At 50.2% G+C, this 18,426-nt stretch overlaps 1 protein-coding gene across 1 annotated transcript in view; it reads left to right on the top strand.

The window, feature by feature from the left end:
- The window catches only part of SPATA17 (spermatogenesis associated 17), a 629,329-nt gene that overhangs the window by 85,640 nt on the left and 525,263 nt on the right, over positions 1-18,426 (top strand). Inside the window, exon 3 of the mRNA XM_069233882.1 lies at positions 5,770-5,851. Coding sequence (XP_069089983.1) covers positions 5,770-5,851 — 82 coding nt within the window. The remainder of the gene's footprint in view (positions 1-5,769; positions 5,852-18,426) is intronic.

Raw genomic sequence — 18,426 nt, 5'->3', positions numbered from 1 at the left:
ACTGTCAAATTGAGGGAGCTGGAAGTTGAGACAGGAGGTGAAAAGATCTATTGGCAGTGGACCCTATTTGTCCTGGATGAAATGAAAGATTGAGGGATGAAGTTTCCAGTCGCTTGAATCCCAAAAATGTCGCGAGTGCCAATCCGTTATGGAATTGAGGTCGCCCGGAAGATACTCTGCACGAACCGAAAGTTGGTTTGAAAGGCAATATTCCCGGAAGGCTTTGGCCGGTTCCGGAAGAGGTTTGGATTTCACACCCCCTAAATGGTTTATATATCTTACTGCCAAAATGTTGTCCATCCTGAGAAGGATAGCGCAACAAACTCTGTTCTTTGCAAGGCTTTTGATTGCAAAGGAGCCTGCTAGCATCTCTAAACAATTTATATGTAATTTGGACTCCTCTAAAAACGCTAGTCGATATTGGACCACAGCGGGCTCCCCAACCCGAGACGCTTGCATCTGATTCTAACACAAGTTCTGGGGCTGATGCAAAAAGTGTTCTGCCATTCCAGGCATCTAAATGGAGGAGCCACCACTGAAGTTCCGCGCAAGAATCCTGATCTAACGAAACGGAGTCTGAGTATATGAGGCCCTTTCCTAAATGCTGAATTTTTTACCTCTGGAGAGCCCGATAATGGAGAGGACCTGGAAAGATGGCTTGGCTAGAGGAAGAGAGAAGACCTACTATGCGAGCGAGTGACTCAAGGGAAAGGGAAGAATTTCGCAGAACCTGAAGAATTTCTGATTTTATAGATTTTACTTTTGCAGAAGAGAGGTGAAGAGTGTCAGAAACCTAATTGTTTAGGAAACTGAGGAATTCTATATGTTGGGTTGGAGAAAGGAAAGATTTTTTTTTGTTGAGAACTGTTAGAAATGGGGTCTTTGGTTGAGTCAGGTTACCCCCTGTTCAAGCAGGGACCCTCACTCTAGTCAGGGTAAAAGAGAATCACCCTCAGCTAACCCCTGCTTACCCCCTTGGTAGCTGACAGAGCAGTAGCCTTAACTTCAGAGTGTAGGTATAAAGTATTTGTACCAACACACACGGTAACTTAATGAAAACACTACAAAATGACACAACACAGGTTTAGAAAAATAGGAAATATTTACCTAAACAAAACAAGACCAAAATGACAAAAATCCACAATACACAAGTCAAGTTATGAATTTGTAAAGATTAAATTTTAAAACATAGCGCTTAGAAACACAAAATGCTTCAATGAGGTGTTAAAACGGCGCCGTGAGGGAGTCGTTCCCAACAATCTGACACCAACGGCACCGTCCACAGAGTCACACGGGCCCCCAAGTACAGTACCTTTGGTGAAGAGTGAAAACAAGCCGATGCACAAAGTCGGGGATCGCGACATCTGTGCGAAACGTTGAATCCGCGCACTTCGATGGCATCGGTAACGACGTAGTGCAACGACTTCCACGGAGTCACGGACTTCGGTGGGGCTGCAGCGGTGTTGGGCCTGCGAAGGTCGTCGCTTTCCAGCGAAGATCACGGAGTCGGTTGCAGGCGGCGTCGGACCGGAGTTGTCTAAAGTCGATTTCCTTGAATTTTCATCAGCTTTTCCTTTCAAGGGCCCAGGTACTTGATAGGGCACCACTTGTCAGAGCAGGAGTCTCTACAGAGACTCCAGGTGCTGGCAGAGAGAAGTCTTTGCTGTCCCTGAGACTTCAAACAACAGGAGGCAAGCTCTAAATCAAGCCCTTGGAGATTTCTTCTCAAGATGGAAGGCACACAAAGTCCAGTCTTTGCCCTCTTACTCTGGCAGAAGCAGCAACTGCAGGATAGCTCCACAAAGCACAGTCACAGGCAGGGCAGCTCTTCTTCCTCAGCTCTTCAGCTCTTCTCCAGTCAGAGGTTCCTCTTGTTTCCAGAAGTGTTCTAAAGACTGTGGTTTTGGGTGCTCTTCTTATACCCAATTTCTCCTTTGAAGCAGGCCTACTTCAAAGTAAAGTCTCTTTTGAACGTGAAAACCTGCCTTGGCCAGGCCAGGCCCCAGACACTCACCAGGGGTTGGAGACTACATTGTGTGGGGACAGGCACAGCCCTTTCAGGTGTAAGTGACCACTCCTCCCTTCCCTCCTAGCACAGATGGCTCATCAGGATATGCAGGCTACACCCCAGCTCCCTTTGTGTCACTGTCTAGTGTGAGGTGCAACCAGCCCAACTGTCACACTGACCCAGGCAGGGAATCCACAAACAGGCAGAGTCACAGAAATGGTATAAGCAAGAAAATGCTCACTTTCTAAAAGTGGCATTTTCAAACACACAATCTTAAAATCAACTTTACTAAAGATGTATTTTTAAATTGTGAGCTCAGAGACCCCAAACTCCACATGTCCATCCGCTCCCAAAGGGAATCTACACTTTAATCAGATTTAAAGGTAGCCCCCATGTTAACCTATGAGAAGGACAGGCCTTGCAACAGTGAAAAACGAATTTAGCAATATTTCACTGTCAGGACATATAAAACACATTACTATATGTCCTACCTTAACCATACACTGCACCCTGCCCTTGGGGCTACATAGGGCCTACCTTAGGGGTGTCTGACATGTAAGAAAAGGGAAGGTTTAGGCCTGGTAAGTGGGTACACTTGCCAAGTCGAATTTACAGTTAAAATTGCACACACAGACACTGCAGTGACATGATTACAGAGCTTACTCATGTGGGTGGCACAACCAGTGCTGCAGGCCCACTAGTAGCATTTGATTTACAGGCCCTGGCACCTCTAGTGCACTTTACTAGGGACTTACTAGTAAGTCAAATATGCCAATCATGGATAAACCAATCAACAATACAATTTACACAGAGGCATATGCACTTTAGCACTGGTTAGCAGTGGTAAAGTGCTCAGAGTTCAAAAGCCAACAGCAACAGGTCAGAAAAATAGGAGGCAGGAGGCAAAAAGATTGAGGATGGCCCTGCATAAGCAAAAAAGTCCAACAAGAACGAAACCTAGATCCTTTAAAAAGGAGCAGGTAAGGGAAATGCGGGATTAAAGAGATTGAATACTCTGGTTCATTAAGAGTATATTGTCCAGGTAAATAATGAGTCTTACACCCTGAGATCTCAGAAGAGCTACTACCGGCTTCATTAACTTGGCAAAACTCCAAGCAGCAGAAGAGAGACCTAATGGAAGGGCTGTGAAATGGAAGAATTGATTTAGCGATTGAAACTGAATAAATTTTCTGAACCTGTATGAATAGGAATGGAGAGATGGGCGTCTTGCAAATCCAAACGAACCATCCAGTCGTTTTGAAGAAGGTTATCCCTGAGGTGAAGAATCGTTTCCATTTTGAAATGGCGATACACTACAAATTGATTGAATAACCTGAGATTGATTACTGGATGCATCTTTTTGTTTTTCTTTTGAACTAAAAAGATGGAGCTGGTAAAACCTGACTAGTCAGGAAGACAATGAACAATCACTTGTTTTTGGAGAAGGGACTGTACTTCTGAAGAAATGAGAGTAAACATTTCTTTTGAGAACTTTGGTGAAAGATGAGGGAAGGACTGAAAAGGTTTCTGAGTAGAGTTTGATAACATAACCTTGAACTGTGTTTAAAACCCAATGGTCTGCTGTGATTGACAACCATTTTGGGAGAAAAAAGCAAAGTCGGCCCCCTGTGGGCATAAGAAGACCAGAATGCACACTCACCTGATTGATTAGAGAACCTGGAACCTCTGGAGCCTCTGCCATGGGTACTTCTGCCTCTATGTGGGTAGAAATGAGGGTTATATTCCTGGTAGGAGTTATTATAAGAGCCTCTGGAGCCTTGGTTGTTGTAACCACGGCCGGCAAAGCGGTTCTTTCCTCTGCCAGCCCTGGCATAAACCCGTTGGGAGAACGTTTTCTTCAAGGATTTCTGAGCCTTGTCCAGTGGCGCAAAAGTAGAGACATATTTACTCAGTTCTTTGACAAAAGAATCCCCAAACAGCAAATCTTCCACCTTGATACCAGGATCCACTTTAGCAAGGTTAACCAATATGGGATCCAGTTTGAGGAGGAGTCCCTTCCTGCGTTCGTGTGTGATGGCAGAATTAGCATTGCCCAGCAGACAAAAGGCACGTTGGGCCCAGAGTGACAGTTCTCCAGGGTCTATGGTAAAGTTATCCCAGATCAAAAATACGAGTCAGTGGACCAACCACATCCAAAAGTTTGTCCTGACATGAGAATCAAGCTTTGTCTACACCCTTGCGAGGATCCTTGCCAAATTTAGAAAAGAATGTAACAAGTACTGGGTTGATGGAGGGAGTGATAGTAATTTTTTGAGGGAGAGAAGGATGGGGGCATTCAGATCTTAATTTTGATCTAGTTTGTTTGTCCAAGGGAAAACATAATCTGGAGGATACATATTCACCAACATGATCCGCAGGAAGCCACTCTGTAGAATTGGGATGATGGATATGAGTGGGATCGAACATAGGGACCCAATCCGAGTCCATTACCATATTAGGTTTGGGAGCATCCTGATGTGCAATTTTTAATTACTTTGCTGGAGGAGGTGATAAAAGTCCTTCATTATCATAGTTAGATAAATCATTATCTGAGTCCATATTAGCCAAATCATCTGGGATGGAGGAGACCAAAATGGGGTAAGAAATATGTTTGGCTTTTGATGTGCATTTGGCTGAAATCTTCTGTTTTTCATGAGTATTACCCTCCTTGGAAGGAGGCCTGTGAGGAGCCTCGTCCTCTGCCTTGCATGAGAAACCTCACCAACCAATAGTGCCAAATTATGTTTTTTAGGTTGTGAATTCGCTGAAGGGCGCTTTCTGCCTTCCCCCGCAGAATGGGCCAACACTGTCTTAGACATGATGTTAACAACCGAAGTTTCTACATTTTTTGTAATTTTCTTAATTGAGGCAGACACTGCCTGTTGTACAGAGGCTTGAATAAAACTATTTAATTCCTTTTTAATGTTGGTTTCCTCCTCTGGAGCCTCCTGAATTAAAGGAGAGCTATCAATTTCCATTTTTAAAGAAATTAGGTTGAAAGTAACTAACAATCCAGACAAAAAAGGGTTAAAAAAAACCAAGGGAGTGCTCTTGAATGAAAAAGCCCCGCCAATGGGTGTGTACTGAGGAGGAAAGGGGAGGCAACAAGGGCGTGATAAACGAGCCCTCACTGTCGGGAGGAAGCAGGAGACTCTGCGAGGAGCCAACAAGGGAAACTGAGTGAAACAAAGACAAAACACCTGTCCTAACTATGTCTCACGGAGCGCAGTAAGTAGCGTGTAATCGTCCCTCAGAAGCGGCAGGAAATGGCGGCCGCTATCTGAGGAATGGTTTCTAACCGTCAAGAAGCACGAGGGGAAGCGCGCTAGAGGCAGTGCGGCAACGTGCCGTCTAAACAGAGCCTCAAACAAACAGGAGCGCAGCGCGAAGCCTTCAAACTAAAATAAAAGTGTAATTAAAACCATATAACGTAGAATACCAAACTATTATAAATAAATATGCGGAGAAGCACTTAGCTTGACTGCCAGCAGCAAGAAAGAGGGCTGTTCGCAGTCAAGTGAGGTCATAATATGTGTATACTTTGCTGATTGTTGTATTTGATGAACGTTTCTTTTCCCATTGGCTTATTTCTTTTGCCATATGGGATTTGTAGTTTTATTGTTGACTGCTGCTGTTGAATTAAAGCAAGAAAAGATAAGCATAATAAGAGCCTCCGGTCTTGACATAAAATTACATTTTCCTTGCGTGTCTGCATATTCACATATTATATTATTATCTGTTTTTACATTGTATACTTTCAGGTATCTTCACAAGTTAATGACTATAATCCAAAAATGGTGGCGAGGATTTTTGGCAAGAAGAGTCTTCAGACAAGTGGTGCAGGTAATGTAAACGACCAATTTGGGACACATTTCGTAGGTGTTTTGTTTACCGCTGCTGTTGTTGTTAGGTTGCTTTGCAGCATTTTTAACCCTCCTTTGAAGAGTAGGTTTCCAACTCATTGCATGTGGGACAATGGTTGGATTTTATTCTTCAGTGAGTCCTGACAATCTAGTTGTTTATTTTGCTTTCGGGCATACAGTAAGTCGCAAGCTGTTGGACCCACTGCGTTAGCATGGCAGGCATGTACCATAGCAGGGCAAGAGTCAAATAACAGGCATTGGCAAAGGCAACAGGTCTAGCCTACATATTGAGTCCTGAATATAGCACTAAAAAGCTTGCCACAGTGAAAAAAAAACATAAAGCAATTGCTTTCTGTATAGGATGTTTCTCTGAGATAAAGCATTTAATATACAATGAGATGTAAGATATTCCCTCATGTGGGTGTTTGGTCTGGGCCAAGATGTAGCACACTTTCTGCTGCAGCTCCTGCCGGACTGCATGGATCTGCAGCAATCCTGAATCCTACGCGATACATGGGCATCAGGAATGCACCTCCCTAACAAGCGGAGACAGAAGGCAATGGCTACTCTGTTTAGCTTGTCTGCAACAAGCTCAGATGAGGAAGAAATTGGGACATGCTGACACAGCTGGAAAATCAAGATAGCTTCTATGGACTCCAGCGAAGGAACCAGCCCTAGAAGCTATGTAACGCAGCACATCCAGTACAGGCTCAATGAGGTGTTGAGAGCGGGAGTTAAACCTTCACAGACAGGATGACTGCCGGGGGTGAGGTGATGAGGGTCCTCGGGAGAGAGACAGCAAGAGGACTAAGAGGTGAGTGTGCAGGCTCATGGAGACACTAGTGTAGGTAGTGGGTTTCAGCATTCTTCTCCCCCTACCCTGTGGCCATTACATTTGGGAGAACGCAGGGCACAGCAAGGACAAAGCAAAGGGGCCTTGTGACACCCCTCCCTTTCCTATAATGAATGGGCGCCCACGAGTTGGGAGGTGCTGGAGCTGAGAAATGAAATAATTAGGAGAATAGGACTGAGAGACACCTACCCACTTGTGCCTGCTGAGGAAGAATGAATAGGGCTGGGGACCCACCTTGCCAGCCTTTACTCGAAAGGTGTCTCAACACCCTTCTAAAGAGATGACAATGCAAATCTGGATGAGGGGTAACAAAATATACCCACTGGTTGGCAGTTCTCTGTCCTCCTGGCTACCCACCACTCATGATACAACTCACTGGATCCTGATTGGTACGTAGGGATAGAGATTCCACTCCAGCCCACTGCATGACTGTCTCTGCTCTGAATGAGGGTGCGGCAGAAACAATCTACTTGAGTTGATAATAAGTTCAGGAAATAGGATACCCACTGCATAAGAGGACACGAACATCCTCTCTGACTACCGATCTATACCAACCAGTGATATTATATCCCAATGCCCACCATAGGATCCCCAGTCCAAGAAATGGACTGGGAGATAGGGTATGGTTGGCACCCCTTAATTCCTTGTAACACAATAGGGGTAAACATGGCTAAAATATAATCGAGGGAAGACGGAGATAAAAGTACAGAACAAGAGGCCCTTCTGTGATCAGGAGAACAAACTGGACAACCTGATGGCCCGAATACCAAGTGGGATAACCTAACTGGAAGATATATGTGTTCCGCCCATTTGTCTGCCAGAATGTTTGCTTTTGATCACCCATTTTCTTTTGGACTGTAACTACGGGAGAGTCTTACAACTTGAATCTCATTGACACTATTTTCTGTTGCCCTTCTAGTCAGGGTAGCTCTGGTTAGGCTAACACCAATCCCAGTGAGAGATGGGGGACGGAGCTGCCCCAGAACATGTTTAGAGTGACCACAGAGGAGGGGCTATTTATTTCTATGGTCACACCTCTTGGTAGATATAGGAGCTCTGCACACAGGAAGAAGGGTTGTGTCATACTGAGTTGCTCCAGAATGCTGTGCAGAAAGGTTGGGACAGGGGTAAAGGGATAATGTGGCATCCTAAGATTGGGCACAGGTGTCTGGCATCTAGAACTTTCCACCCACCGTTATAAACCCCTGCACTATGAAGAGGCAGTAAGCCAGACCATGAACCTGGAAGTTGATGGCAACATTCCCATGGACAGCTGAAAGGAGAAGCAACCTGATGCCCCTAATGGACTTAGGACTTTGTGTCCAGCTGACTCCCAGGACAAAATGGACCTCTCCAGGGCCAGGGGCCCTGATCTGCTTATAGCCTCTCAAGAACATTTGGGGGAGAGCTGGAGGCCACTGCTACCAGCCAGGAGGCTCTGGGGCTTATGAGTGTGAGCAGGAGGGTACTCTGCTGGCTGGTAGCAGAGAGGCTGTGCAAGATGCACCCACCAGCAGGAGAAAAACACCAGGAGTCTGTGCACTTTAGAAGCCAAGAGATCTGCTGAAAATGCTCCTGGCAATTATAAGTCACTACCAGCAGCAAAATTACCCCAAGATAATCAAAAACAGACCAACTGGGAATGAATTATACTCCTTTAAAGATTTTGTCCTTTGAATGAAAAAGAGAAACCAGGGCATGTGGGGCTTGGTGATTACAATTACACAATTCCCATGGGTGGGCTAAGCCCACAGCAAGTGGCTCATCCTTATTTATTAATTATTCCAGGAGATATGTATGCATGGCGCCTCCCTTCCCAGATGTTGTTTTGGTCCCGGGGAAACCATTCTCTGGGCCCAATTGAAAGAAATGAAAAAAGGCTCTACCGGGTCAGCATGGCCTTCGCTTCTCCCTGGGGACCCCATCTACTGAGGGAGGGATAATTTCCCTAGGCACGTTGCCACCCTTTTGCCGTGTTTGGGGGAATGTCTCAATGAGAACCCAAGTGGCTGTTAGGGCCAAAGAAACAGAAAAGGACCTGCTCCCACCATGGCCAAATGAAAGATGCCTGTTCCTGCTCAGCACAGGAGTTGTGTGTCGGGAACCGGCTGGGGTCACGGGCCTCAGGGTTCCCTCTGAAGCCTCCTTTATTAAGAAGGCATCAGGGAGTGCCGGATGGGAGTGGGGCACCCCTACAACAAAAACAAATGCCTGCAGTGCAAAGTCACTAGAGTCCAGAAAAGTTGCCCATTATAAATTCACTGCTTTCTACTATGGAGTGCACCAGAATGCCTTATGAAGGCATGCCTTCACTTTCTGCCTTCTCAGTGGAGCCCCAAAGAAGGGTACCACCAATGCTTTAGCCACATATTGTGTGAGGCTGCAAGAGGCACAGCAGCTCCGCCCCCAACTCCTAGGGTTATGATACTCACCATAAGTTACCAGCGGTATGAAAACGAAAACAATGACTCCAGGAAAGTTTAACACGGCATTTAAAGCACTCCAGAGCTGGCGTTCTTTGATTTTGGGCTCAGGAGTGCAGTGAATTCTCGTGATTGTTCCTATGGAAGCACTATATAGCCTGAATGTGGTAAAAGAAAAGCTCCAGCACGTTTTTGAATACAAATGCTGTATTAACAATTTTGTTGATGAACAATGCTATACTTTCATTGATGATGAATGTTTTGAAACATGTTATTGATTTCTAATGATTTTAGTATTGTGATCCAACATGTGATTATTCTTTTATGAATGAGGTGACCCTGTGACAAAGCTAATAGGCCTGTATTATATATTAATGTGATACACACCATGACAAAGCCAATAGGCCTTCTTGACCTATTATGAAACCCCTTTATCATGTGATGTTACTTCTGATCTAGGAGGGGGGTATTGTGAGTATGGGGAACATGACACATTGCGGGGAGGTGAGGGGCCAAATGTGATTTGAGAATGTCCCCAAAAGTATTGCCATCTTCCTTATGTTTATATTTGTAATTTAATGCATATGTTTTAGTAATGTGTGTAAGAAATATAGGGGGTCATTACAACATTGGCGGTAAAAGCCGCTTACCGCCGTGCAGAAGACCGCCAACACACCGCTGCGGCAGCGGAATTCCGCCACGGTCATTATGACCCACAGCTCGGAATCCGCCAACATTGAGACACCCACACAAGTCCGCCACACCAAAGGTCAGTGATAAACTGGCGACAACAAAACCTCCACTGTCACGCCAACAGGAATACACCCACACTATCACGACCCACAAATCCACGCGACGGTCTTTCAACTGCGGTATTCCATTGGCGGTACACACCGCTGCGCTCAAAATACACACACATTTACAAAACACATCCACATTGGACAATTCCAAATACACACACCTGATAGACATACACACACCACTCCCACACACCCAATACAAAACAAAACACACACCCACATCACCCACAAACCCCTACGACCACAATTGCGACAGAAGGCCAGAGAGAGACACTACAATCTACAACCAAGCATCCACAGGCACACAATAGCATCACCCACATAACATCCACGCACCTCACACAACACACCACTAAATATCACCCCACATATCACAACACACACCACCCCACACATCACCCACACCACCCCATGGCACGGCAAAGACACCCCAGGTTCTCTGAGGAGAAGCTCAGGGTCATGGTGGAGGAAATCATCCGGTTAGAGCCATAGCTATTCGGATCACAGGTGCAGCACACCTCCATAGCTAGGAAGATGGAGCTATGGCGAAGAATAGTGGACAGGGTCAACGCAGTGGGACAGCACCCAAGAAATAGGGATGACATCAGGAAGAGGTGGAACGACCTACGGGGGAAGGTGCGTTCCGTGGTATCCAGACACCACATCGCGGTTCAGAGGACTGGCGAAGGACCCCCACCTCCTCCCCCACAACTAACAACATGGGAGGAGCAAGTCTTGGCTATTCTGCATCCTGAGGGCCTCGCAGGAGTAGCTGGAGGAATGGACTCTGGTAAGTCAAACCTTAACTACTATATCCCCCACCCTACCTACATGCCAACACATACCCCCACCCTCGCCCTCACCCCCATCACTCCTACTCCTCACAAACGTCCCAATATCCCAAACCATACATCCCAACACCAAGCCCTGCATGCAACAACATACCATGGACACCCATCACCAATGCATGGCCACTGCACATACCCATTGAACCCCCCTGAACCATCATCACACAAGGTCCCACACAGGAATGCAAGCACTGGGGTACACGGTCACCCACCCATTGCACACTATGGTACACCCAGATGCAATAATCATGCTTTTACACCCCTGCAGGACCCCTACCCAACGTCACTGCACAGGAGGGTCCACACAAGTCCACACCACCAACAGAAGAGGCCCACAGTGATGACAGCAGCTCTGTCCAACTGGATCTAGACTACCAGCCATGCCCATCTGGGACCTCGGGACAGTCTGTTCCCCTTACACTGGCACAGGCCACCACAGAGCCTCCCCCTTCAGGAAACACCAGCACAGCACCCACCCAGCGGGCCCATACCTCTGTCCCCAGGACACGTCAGTCAGCAGTGTGTCCACCACTACAGGGAACCCAGGCTAACCCACCACCCCAACAACAACAGGGACCTGGGGGCAGTGGCAGTGGGCACACCGTTCAGGGGACAGAGGCCCAGGGAAACAGGGGAACTGGGAGGGCTGCTGTGCGACAGGGGGAGGACAGGCGCAGGGAACCCACTCTCCACGAGGCCCTCTCTAACATCATGGGAGCGTACCATCATTCCCAGGAGACGATGGCAACGGTACTGGACAAGTTTCAGGAGACCCAGCGGCTGCAGGAGGAACAGTATTTGGGCTTCAGGGAGGAACTCAGATCCATCAATTCCACAATGTACACCATCGTAAGGGTGCTGAAGGAAGTCCTCAACACCAAGAGGGACACTGTGGCACAACAAGGGGCCCCTGACACTAGCCTGGACAATGAACTGCCCACCACCTCCGCCGGCGCTAGTGGACAGGAGGCATCGCCACAGGACTACCACACCAGCACCCCACCCCCAGCAGAGGGAGAACCACCCCACAAACGGTCCCTGAGATCCAGGACAAAGACAGAGAACGATGCCAAGACCCCCGCCAAGAAATGAGACCGCCCTGAATGTCATCCTTTTGTCCCACCTTGTCACCCTGTCCATCCTCAAACTGCCCCAGCTCCACTTCCTATGCCCTTTGGACAATGCACCTGTGAGACTAATAGACTGGACTCTGCCATGGACATTCCTCCACCATCACCCCTCACCATTTTACAACCCCCTCCAATCTTGAGCACATAAATAAACACCCTTAAAGCACAAAACAATCTGGAGTCTGTCTGTGATTTCGAAATAGTGTATTAGCAATTACAGTGACAAAATGCTCTTTCAATTGTATTGTCAACATACCTATGTCACACAGCTCTAGTCCATGAGGAAACAAAGCAGATGTCACACAGTGGGACCCACATCTGTGAAATCGCAAGGGAAAGTGACAACTCAGTGACCATACACTGGGTGAAAAGAGAGAGGTAGTAGTGTTAAAGTACATGGAGTAGGCAGGTTTGTCTTCTTACCTGTGTCTCACTGGAAGTATTGCAGGATCACAGAGTTCCTGTTGTCAATGTCCTGTTCTTCTGCTTCCTCGTCTTCACTGTCCACAGGCTCCACAGCTGCCACAACACCTCTATCTGGATCATCCTCCTGCAGAAAAGGCACCTGTTGTCGCAAAGCTAAGTTGTGAAGCATACAGCAGGCCACGATGATCTGGCACACCTTCTTTGGTGAGTAGAATAGGGAACCACCTGTCATATGGAGGCACCGGAACCTGGCCTTCAGGAGGCCGAAGGTCCGCTCTATAATCCTCCTAGTTCGCCCATGTGCCTCATTGTAGCATTCCTCTGCCCATGTCCTGGGATTCCTCACTGGGGTCAGTAGCCATGACAGGTTGGGGTAGCCAGAGTCACCTGCAAATGGCGAGGGACAACTGTTAGACACACACTAACCTGTAGGGATATCCCCAGACAACTATTCCCACTGATTTGGTTCCAGGTGCTCACCTAATAGCCACACACGGTGCCTCTGGAGTTGCCCCATCACATAAGGGATGCTGCTATTCCGCAGGATGTAAGCGTCATGCACTGAGCCAGGGAATTTGGCATTAACATGGGAGATGTACTGGTCTGCCAAACATACCATCTGTACATTCATCGAATGGTAACTATTCCGGTTTCTGTACACCTGTTCACTCCTGCAGGGGGGGGACCAATGCCACATGTGTCCCATCAATGCCACCTATGATGTTGGGGATATGTCCCAGGGCATGGAAGTCACCTTTCACTGTAGGCAAATCCTCCACCTGAGGAAAAACGATGTAGCTCTGCATGTGTTTCAGCAGGGCAGACAACACTCTAGACAACACGTTGGAAAACATAGGCTGGGACATCCCTGATGCTATGGCCACTGTAGTTTGAAAAGACCCACTTGCAAGGAAATGGAGTACTGACAGCACCTGTACTTGAGAGGAGATTCCTGTGGGATGGCGGATAGCTGACATCAGGTCTAGCTCCAACTAGGCACACAGTTCCAGGATTGTGGCACGATCAAGCCTGTAGGTGATGATTACATGTCTTTCCTCCATTGTCGACAGGTCCACCAGCGGTCTGTACACCGGAGGATGCCGCCATCTCCTCACATATCCCAGCGGACGGTGCCTATGAAGGACAACAGCGAGCACAGAGTCAACCAACTCAGAGGTACGTAAACACAGCTTACTCAGAAAACCATCCATAACCCACATTTTGCCTGTATGAGTGTTGAGGCAAGGCCTAGGTATGTGGGACGCAGTTAAAAATAAAGCCATGTGGGCCCCTGAAATGGCGGCTGCCTGACCTGTAAAGTGGGACCATGGGATGTGAGGTAACTGCGCTGGCATTGTACACCGTCGCGGTAGGCGGTCGAAGACTGCAGCGCAATTCTGCATTGGTTAACATTCAATCAATCAATCAATAATTTATAAAGCACGCTATGTACCCGTTAGGGTTTCGAGGCGCTGGGGGGGGGGGGCTGCTATCGTTCGAAGAGCCATGTCTTGAGGAGTCTCCTGAAGGTGAGGAGGTCCTGGGTCTGGCGCAGTGAGGTCGGGAGTGAGTTCCAGGTTTTGGCGGCGAGGTAGGAGAAGGATCTGCCACCAGAAGTCTTGCGCTGGATTCGGGGGACGATGGCGAGGGCAAGGTTGGCAGAGCGTAGTTGTCGTGAGGGAACGTAGAAGTTGAGTTTGGTGTTCAGGTAGGCGGGTCCGGTGTCGTGTAGAGCCTTGTGTGCGTGGGTGAGGAGTTTAAAGGTGATCCTCTTGTCCACGGGGAGCCAGTGGAGGTCCTTCAGGTGAGGGGAGATGTGACATCGGCGGGGTATGTCGAGGATCAGGCGGGCGGATGCGTTCTGGATGCGTTGGAGTCGTTTGATGTCTTTTGTTGGGATGCCTGTGTAGAGTGCGTTGCCGTAGTCGAGTCTGCTACTGACGAGGGCTTGGGTCACTGTCTTTCTGGTTCCTGTTGGAATCCACTTGAAGATCCTGCGGAGCATTCGTAGGGTGTTAAAACAGGAGGATGAGACTGCGTTGACCTGTTTGGACATGGTGAGTGTGGAGTCGAGGATGAAGCCGAGATTTCGTGCGTGGCTGGCTGGGGTGGGTGGGGGGCCCAGGGCGGTGGGCCTCCACGAGTCGTTCCAGGCCGAGGGGGTGCGCCCGAGGATGAGGACTTCCGTCTTGTCGGAGTTGAGTTTCAGGCGGCTGTTGTTCATCCACTCGGCGATGGATTTCAGTCCCTCGTGGAGGTTGGCTTTGGCGGTGAGAGGATCTTTGGTTAGGGAGAGGACGAGTTGGGTGTCGTCGGCGTAGGTGAGGATGCTGAGGTTGTGCTGGCGGGCCAGTTGTGCGAGGGGGGCCATGTAGACGTTGAACAGCATTGGGCTTAGTGAGGAGCCTTGGGGTACGCCGCAGATGAGGTTGGTGGCATTGGAGCGGAAAGGTGAGAGTCGGACCCTCTGGGTTCTGCCGGAGAGAAAGGAGGAGATCCATTTGAGGGCCTTTTCTTGGATGCCGGCTTCGTGTAAGCGGGTTAGTAGGGTGCGGTGGCAGACTGTATCGAAGGCGGCTGATAGGTCTAGGAGGATCAGGGCTGAGGTTTCGCCGTTGTCCATTTGTAGTCTGATGTCATCTGTGGCAGCGAGGAGTGCAGTCTCTGTGCTGTGGTTTCGCCTGAAGCCAGATTGGGAGGGGTCAAGGATAGAGTTGTCTTCTAGGTAGTGGGCGAGCTGTGCGTTGACGATCTTCTCGATGACTTTCGCTGGGAAAGGGAGGAGGGAGATCGGTCGGAAGTTTTTGAGATCGTTGAGGTCAGCCTTAGGTTTCTTGAGGAGGGGTTGGATTTCTGCGTGCTTCCAGCTGTCCGGGAAGGTAGCGGTGTTGAAGGAAAGGTTGATGATCTTTCGGAGTGCGGGGGCGATGGTGGCGTCGGCTTTGTTGAACACGTGATGTGGGCAGGGGTCAGAGGGAGATCCTGAGTGGATGGAGTTCATGGTCTTTAGGGTTTCGGCGTCGTCTACTTGGGTCCAGGTGGTGATGTGGTCGGCGTGGGAGGAGTTGTTGGGGGTGGGGTCTGGCGGAGGTGAGGTGTTGAAGCTGTCGTGGATGGCTGCAATTTTCTGGTAGAAGAAGGTGGAGAGATGGTTGCAGAGTTTCTGGGATGGAGGGATGTCGTTGACAATGGCGTTGGGGTTGGCGAGTTCTTTCATGATGCCGAAGAGTTCCTTGCAGTCGTGAGCGTTGTTGTTGAGGCGTTCTGTGAAGTGGGAGCGCTTTGCGAGTCGGATCCGTTGGTGGTGTTCACGGTTGGCTTCCTTGAGGGTAGCAAGGTTCTCGGGTGTGCGCTCGAGGATCCATTTTTTCTTGAGTTTCTGGCAGGTGCGTTTGGAGGTGGTCAGTTCGTCTGTGAACCAGGCTGGTTTTTTCTTTTCTTGGTTGGCGGTGGGTCTCTTAAGTGGGGCTAGGATGTTGGCGCAGTCGAGGATCCATTGTTGGAGGTTGGTGGCGGCGGAGTCCGGGTCGGTGGGGTCGGGTGGTGGGTTTTTGGTTAGGGTGTTGGTAAGTTGATCTTCGGTGACTTTTCCCCAGCGGCGGTGCGGCGGTAGAGGAGTGTGGTGGTGTTCGGTGTTTTTCTGGAAGGAGAAATGGATGCAGTGATGGTTGGTCCAGTGGAGTTCGGAGGTGTGGCTGAAAGAGATGTGATTGCTTGAAGTGAAGAGTGGGTCAAGGGTGTGGCCGGCAATGTGGGTGGGAGTGTTGACCAGCTGACGGAGTCCGAGGTTGGAGAGGTTGGTGGTCAGTGATGCAGTATTGACGTCATTCTTGTTTTCCAGGTGGAAGTTTAGATCTCCCAGGAGGATGTAGTATGAAGAGGCGAGGGCGTGGGTGCGTGCGAGGTCGGAGACGGCGTCGCTGAAGAGGGCTCTAGGTCCTGGAGGGCGGTAAATGAGGGTTCCTCTGAGGGTAGTGTTGGGGTCTGTGTGAATCTGGAAGTGGAAGTGTGTGGCTGTCTTGAGGGTGTCGTCCGTGTGGGTGTGGATCTTAAGGGTAGATTTGTGGGCGATGGCTATTCCTCCGCCGATTCCGTTGGTGCGATCTCTTCTGGTGATCTTGTAGCCGTCAGGGATGGCGATGGCGATGTCAGGGGCCGAGGAGTCGTTCCACCAGGTTTCGGTCAGGAAGGCTACGTCTGGGGCGGTGGTGTCGAGCAGTTCCCAGAGTTCGATGGCGTGCTTTCGTGCGGAGCGTGTGTTGAGGAGGATGCAGTGCAGGTGGTTGGTGTTGGTTGTTGCTGGTTTCGTTGTTTTGTTGCAGGTGAAGTTGCAGGTGCGGCAGGAAAAAGGTCCTTTGGTGTGCTTCGGGGTGGCCAGGAAGCACTCTGAGGAGGGGCCAGGGTTGAGGGCGAGGAGTTCCCTGGCCGAGTAGCGAAGGCATGGGGCGCGGGGGCGTGAGGACCAGGGGGGGTGGCGCTGGGCGCGGTCCAGGCGCGGACGGGCGCAGACGGGCTTGCCTCTGGCGCGCCCGCTGCGCGGACGCGCAGCGCCAGACATTAAGAAGGGAGGGGGGAGCAGCTGGGAGGCGGGAGGCGGGAGGGAGCGGCGAATGGGGGCGGGGCCGCAGGGAGGCAGCGGCAGGGAGAGAACTGCAAGGGGGAGCACCCAAGGGGCGAAAACACGAAAAACAAGGCACAAAAAAGTCGGGCACAATTAGAAAAACAGTCACAAAATACACTAATGGCACAAAATACAATCGGGGTACAGCAATCAGAGGGGCACAACGGGGGCAGAAGCGCTAGGAGGCAAGGCGCTGAAAAATCGGAAAAACACTTACAAGCCGGTGAAAAGCGGCACACGGGTCAAGTGAGGCTTACCAGGGCTTCGAACACGCTAGCAGCAGTGTGGGAGGGGGTCAGAGGCAGGAGACAGCAGGTTGGTGCTGCGGACATGGGGGGCGAGCTCTGGACCAAAACAGGTCAGAGGTCGCTCACTCGCGACGCGCAGCGCCAGCCATTAAGAAGGGAGGGGGGAGGGAGGAGCAGGTTGGAGGCGGGAGGCGGGAGGGAGCGGCGAATGGGGGCGCGAGGGGGGCGGGGCCACAGGGAGGCAGCGGCAGGGAGAGAACTGCAAGGGGGAGCGCCCAAGGGGCGAAAACACGAAAAACAAGGCACAAAAAAGTCGGGCACAATTAGAAAAACAGTCACAAAATACACTAATGGCACAAAATACAATCGGGGTACAGCAATCAGAGGGGCACAACGGGGGCAGAAGCGCAAGGAGGCAAGGCGCTGAAAAATCGGAAAAATACTTACAAGCCGGCGAAAAGCGGCACACGGGTCAAGTGAGGCTTACCAGGGCCTCGAACACGCTAGCAGCAGCGTGGGAGGGGGTCAGAGGCAGGAGACAGCAGGTTGGTGCTGCGGACGTGGGGGGCGAGCTCTGGACCAAAACAGGTCAGAGGTCGCTCACTCGCGACGCGCAGCGCCAGCCATTAAGAAGGGAGGGGGGAGGGAGGAGCAGCTGGGAGGTGGGAGGCGGGAGGGAGCGGCGAATGGGGGCGCGAGGGGGGCGGGCCGCAGGGAGGCAGCGGCAGGGAGAGAACTGCAAGGGGGAGCACCCAAGGGGCGAAAACACGAAAAACAAGGCACAAAAAAGTCGGGCACAATTAGAAAAACAGTCACAAAATACACTAATGGCACAAAATACAATCGGGGTACAGCAATCAGAGGGGCACAACGGGGGCAGAAGCGCAAGGAGGCAAGGCGCTGAAAAATCGGAAAAACACTTACAAGCCGGCGAAAAGCGGCACACGGGTCAAGTGAGGCTTACCAGGGCCTCGAACACGCTAGCAGCAGCGTGGAAGGGGGTCAGAGGCAGGAGACAGCAGGTTGGTGCTGTGGACGTGGGGGGCGAGCTCTGGACCAAAACAGGTCAGAGGTCGCTCACTCGCGACGCGCAGCGCCAGCCATTAAGAAGGGAGGGGGGAGGGAGGAGCAGCTGGGAGGCGGGAGGCGGGAGGGAGCGGCGAATGGGGGCGCGAGGGGGGCGGGCCGCAGGGAGGCAGCGGCAGG

Source organism: Pleurodeles waltl, chromosome 5 (assembly GCF_031143425.1).
Source record: "Pleurodeles waltl isolate 20211129_DDA chromosome 5, aPleWal1.hap1.20221129, whole genome shotgun sequence".
Lineage (NCBI taxonomy): Eukaryota > Metazoa > Chordata > Amphibia > Caudata > Salamandridae > Pleurodeles > Pleurodeles waltl.
The sequence above is the reverse complement of the archived record's forward strand: the minus strand, read 5'-3'. Positions and strand labels throughout refer to the sequence as shown.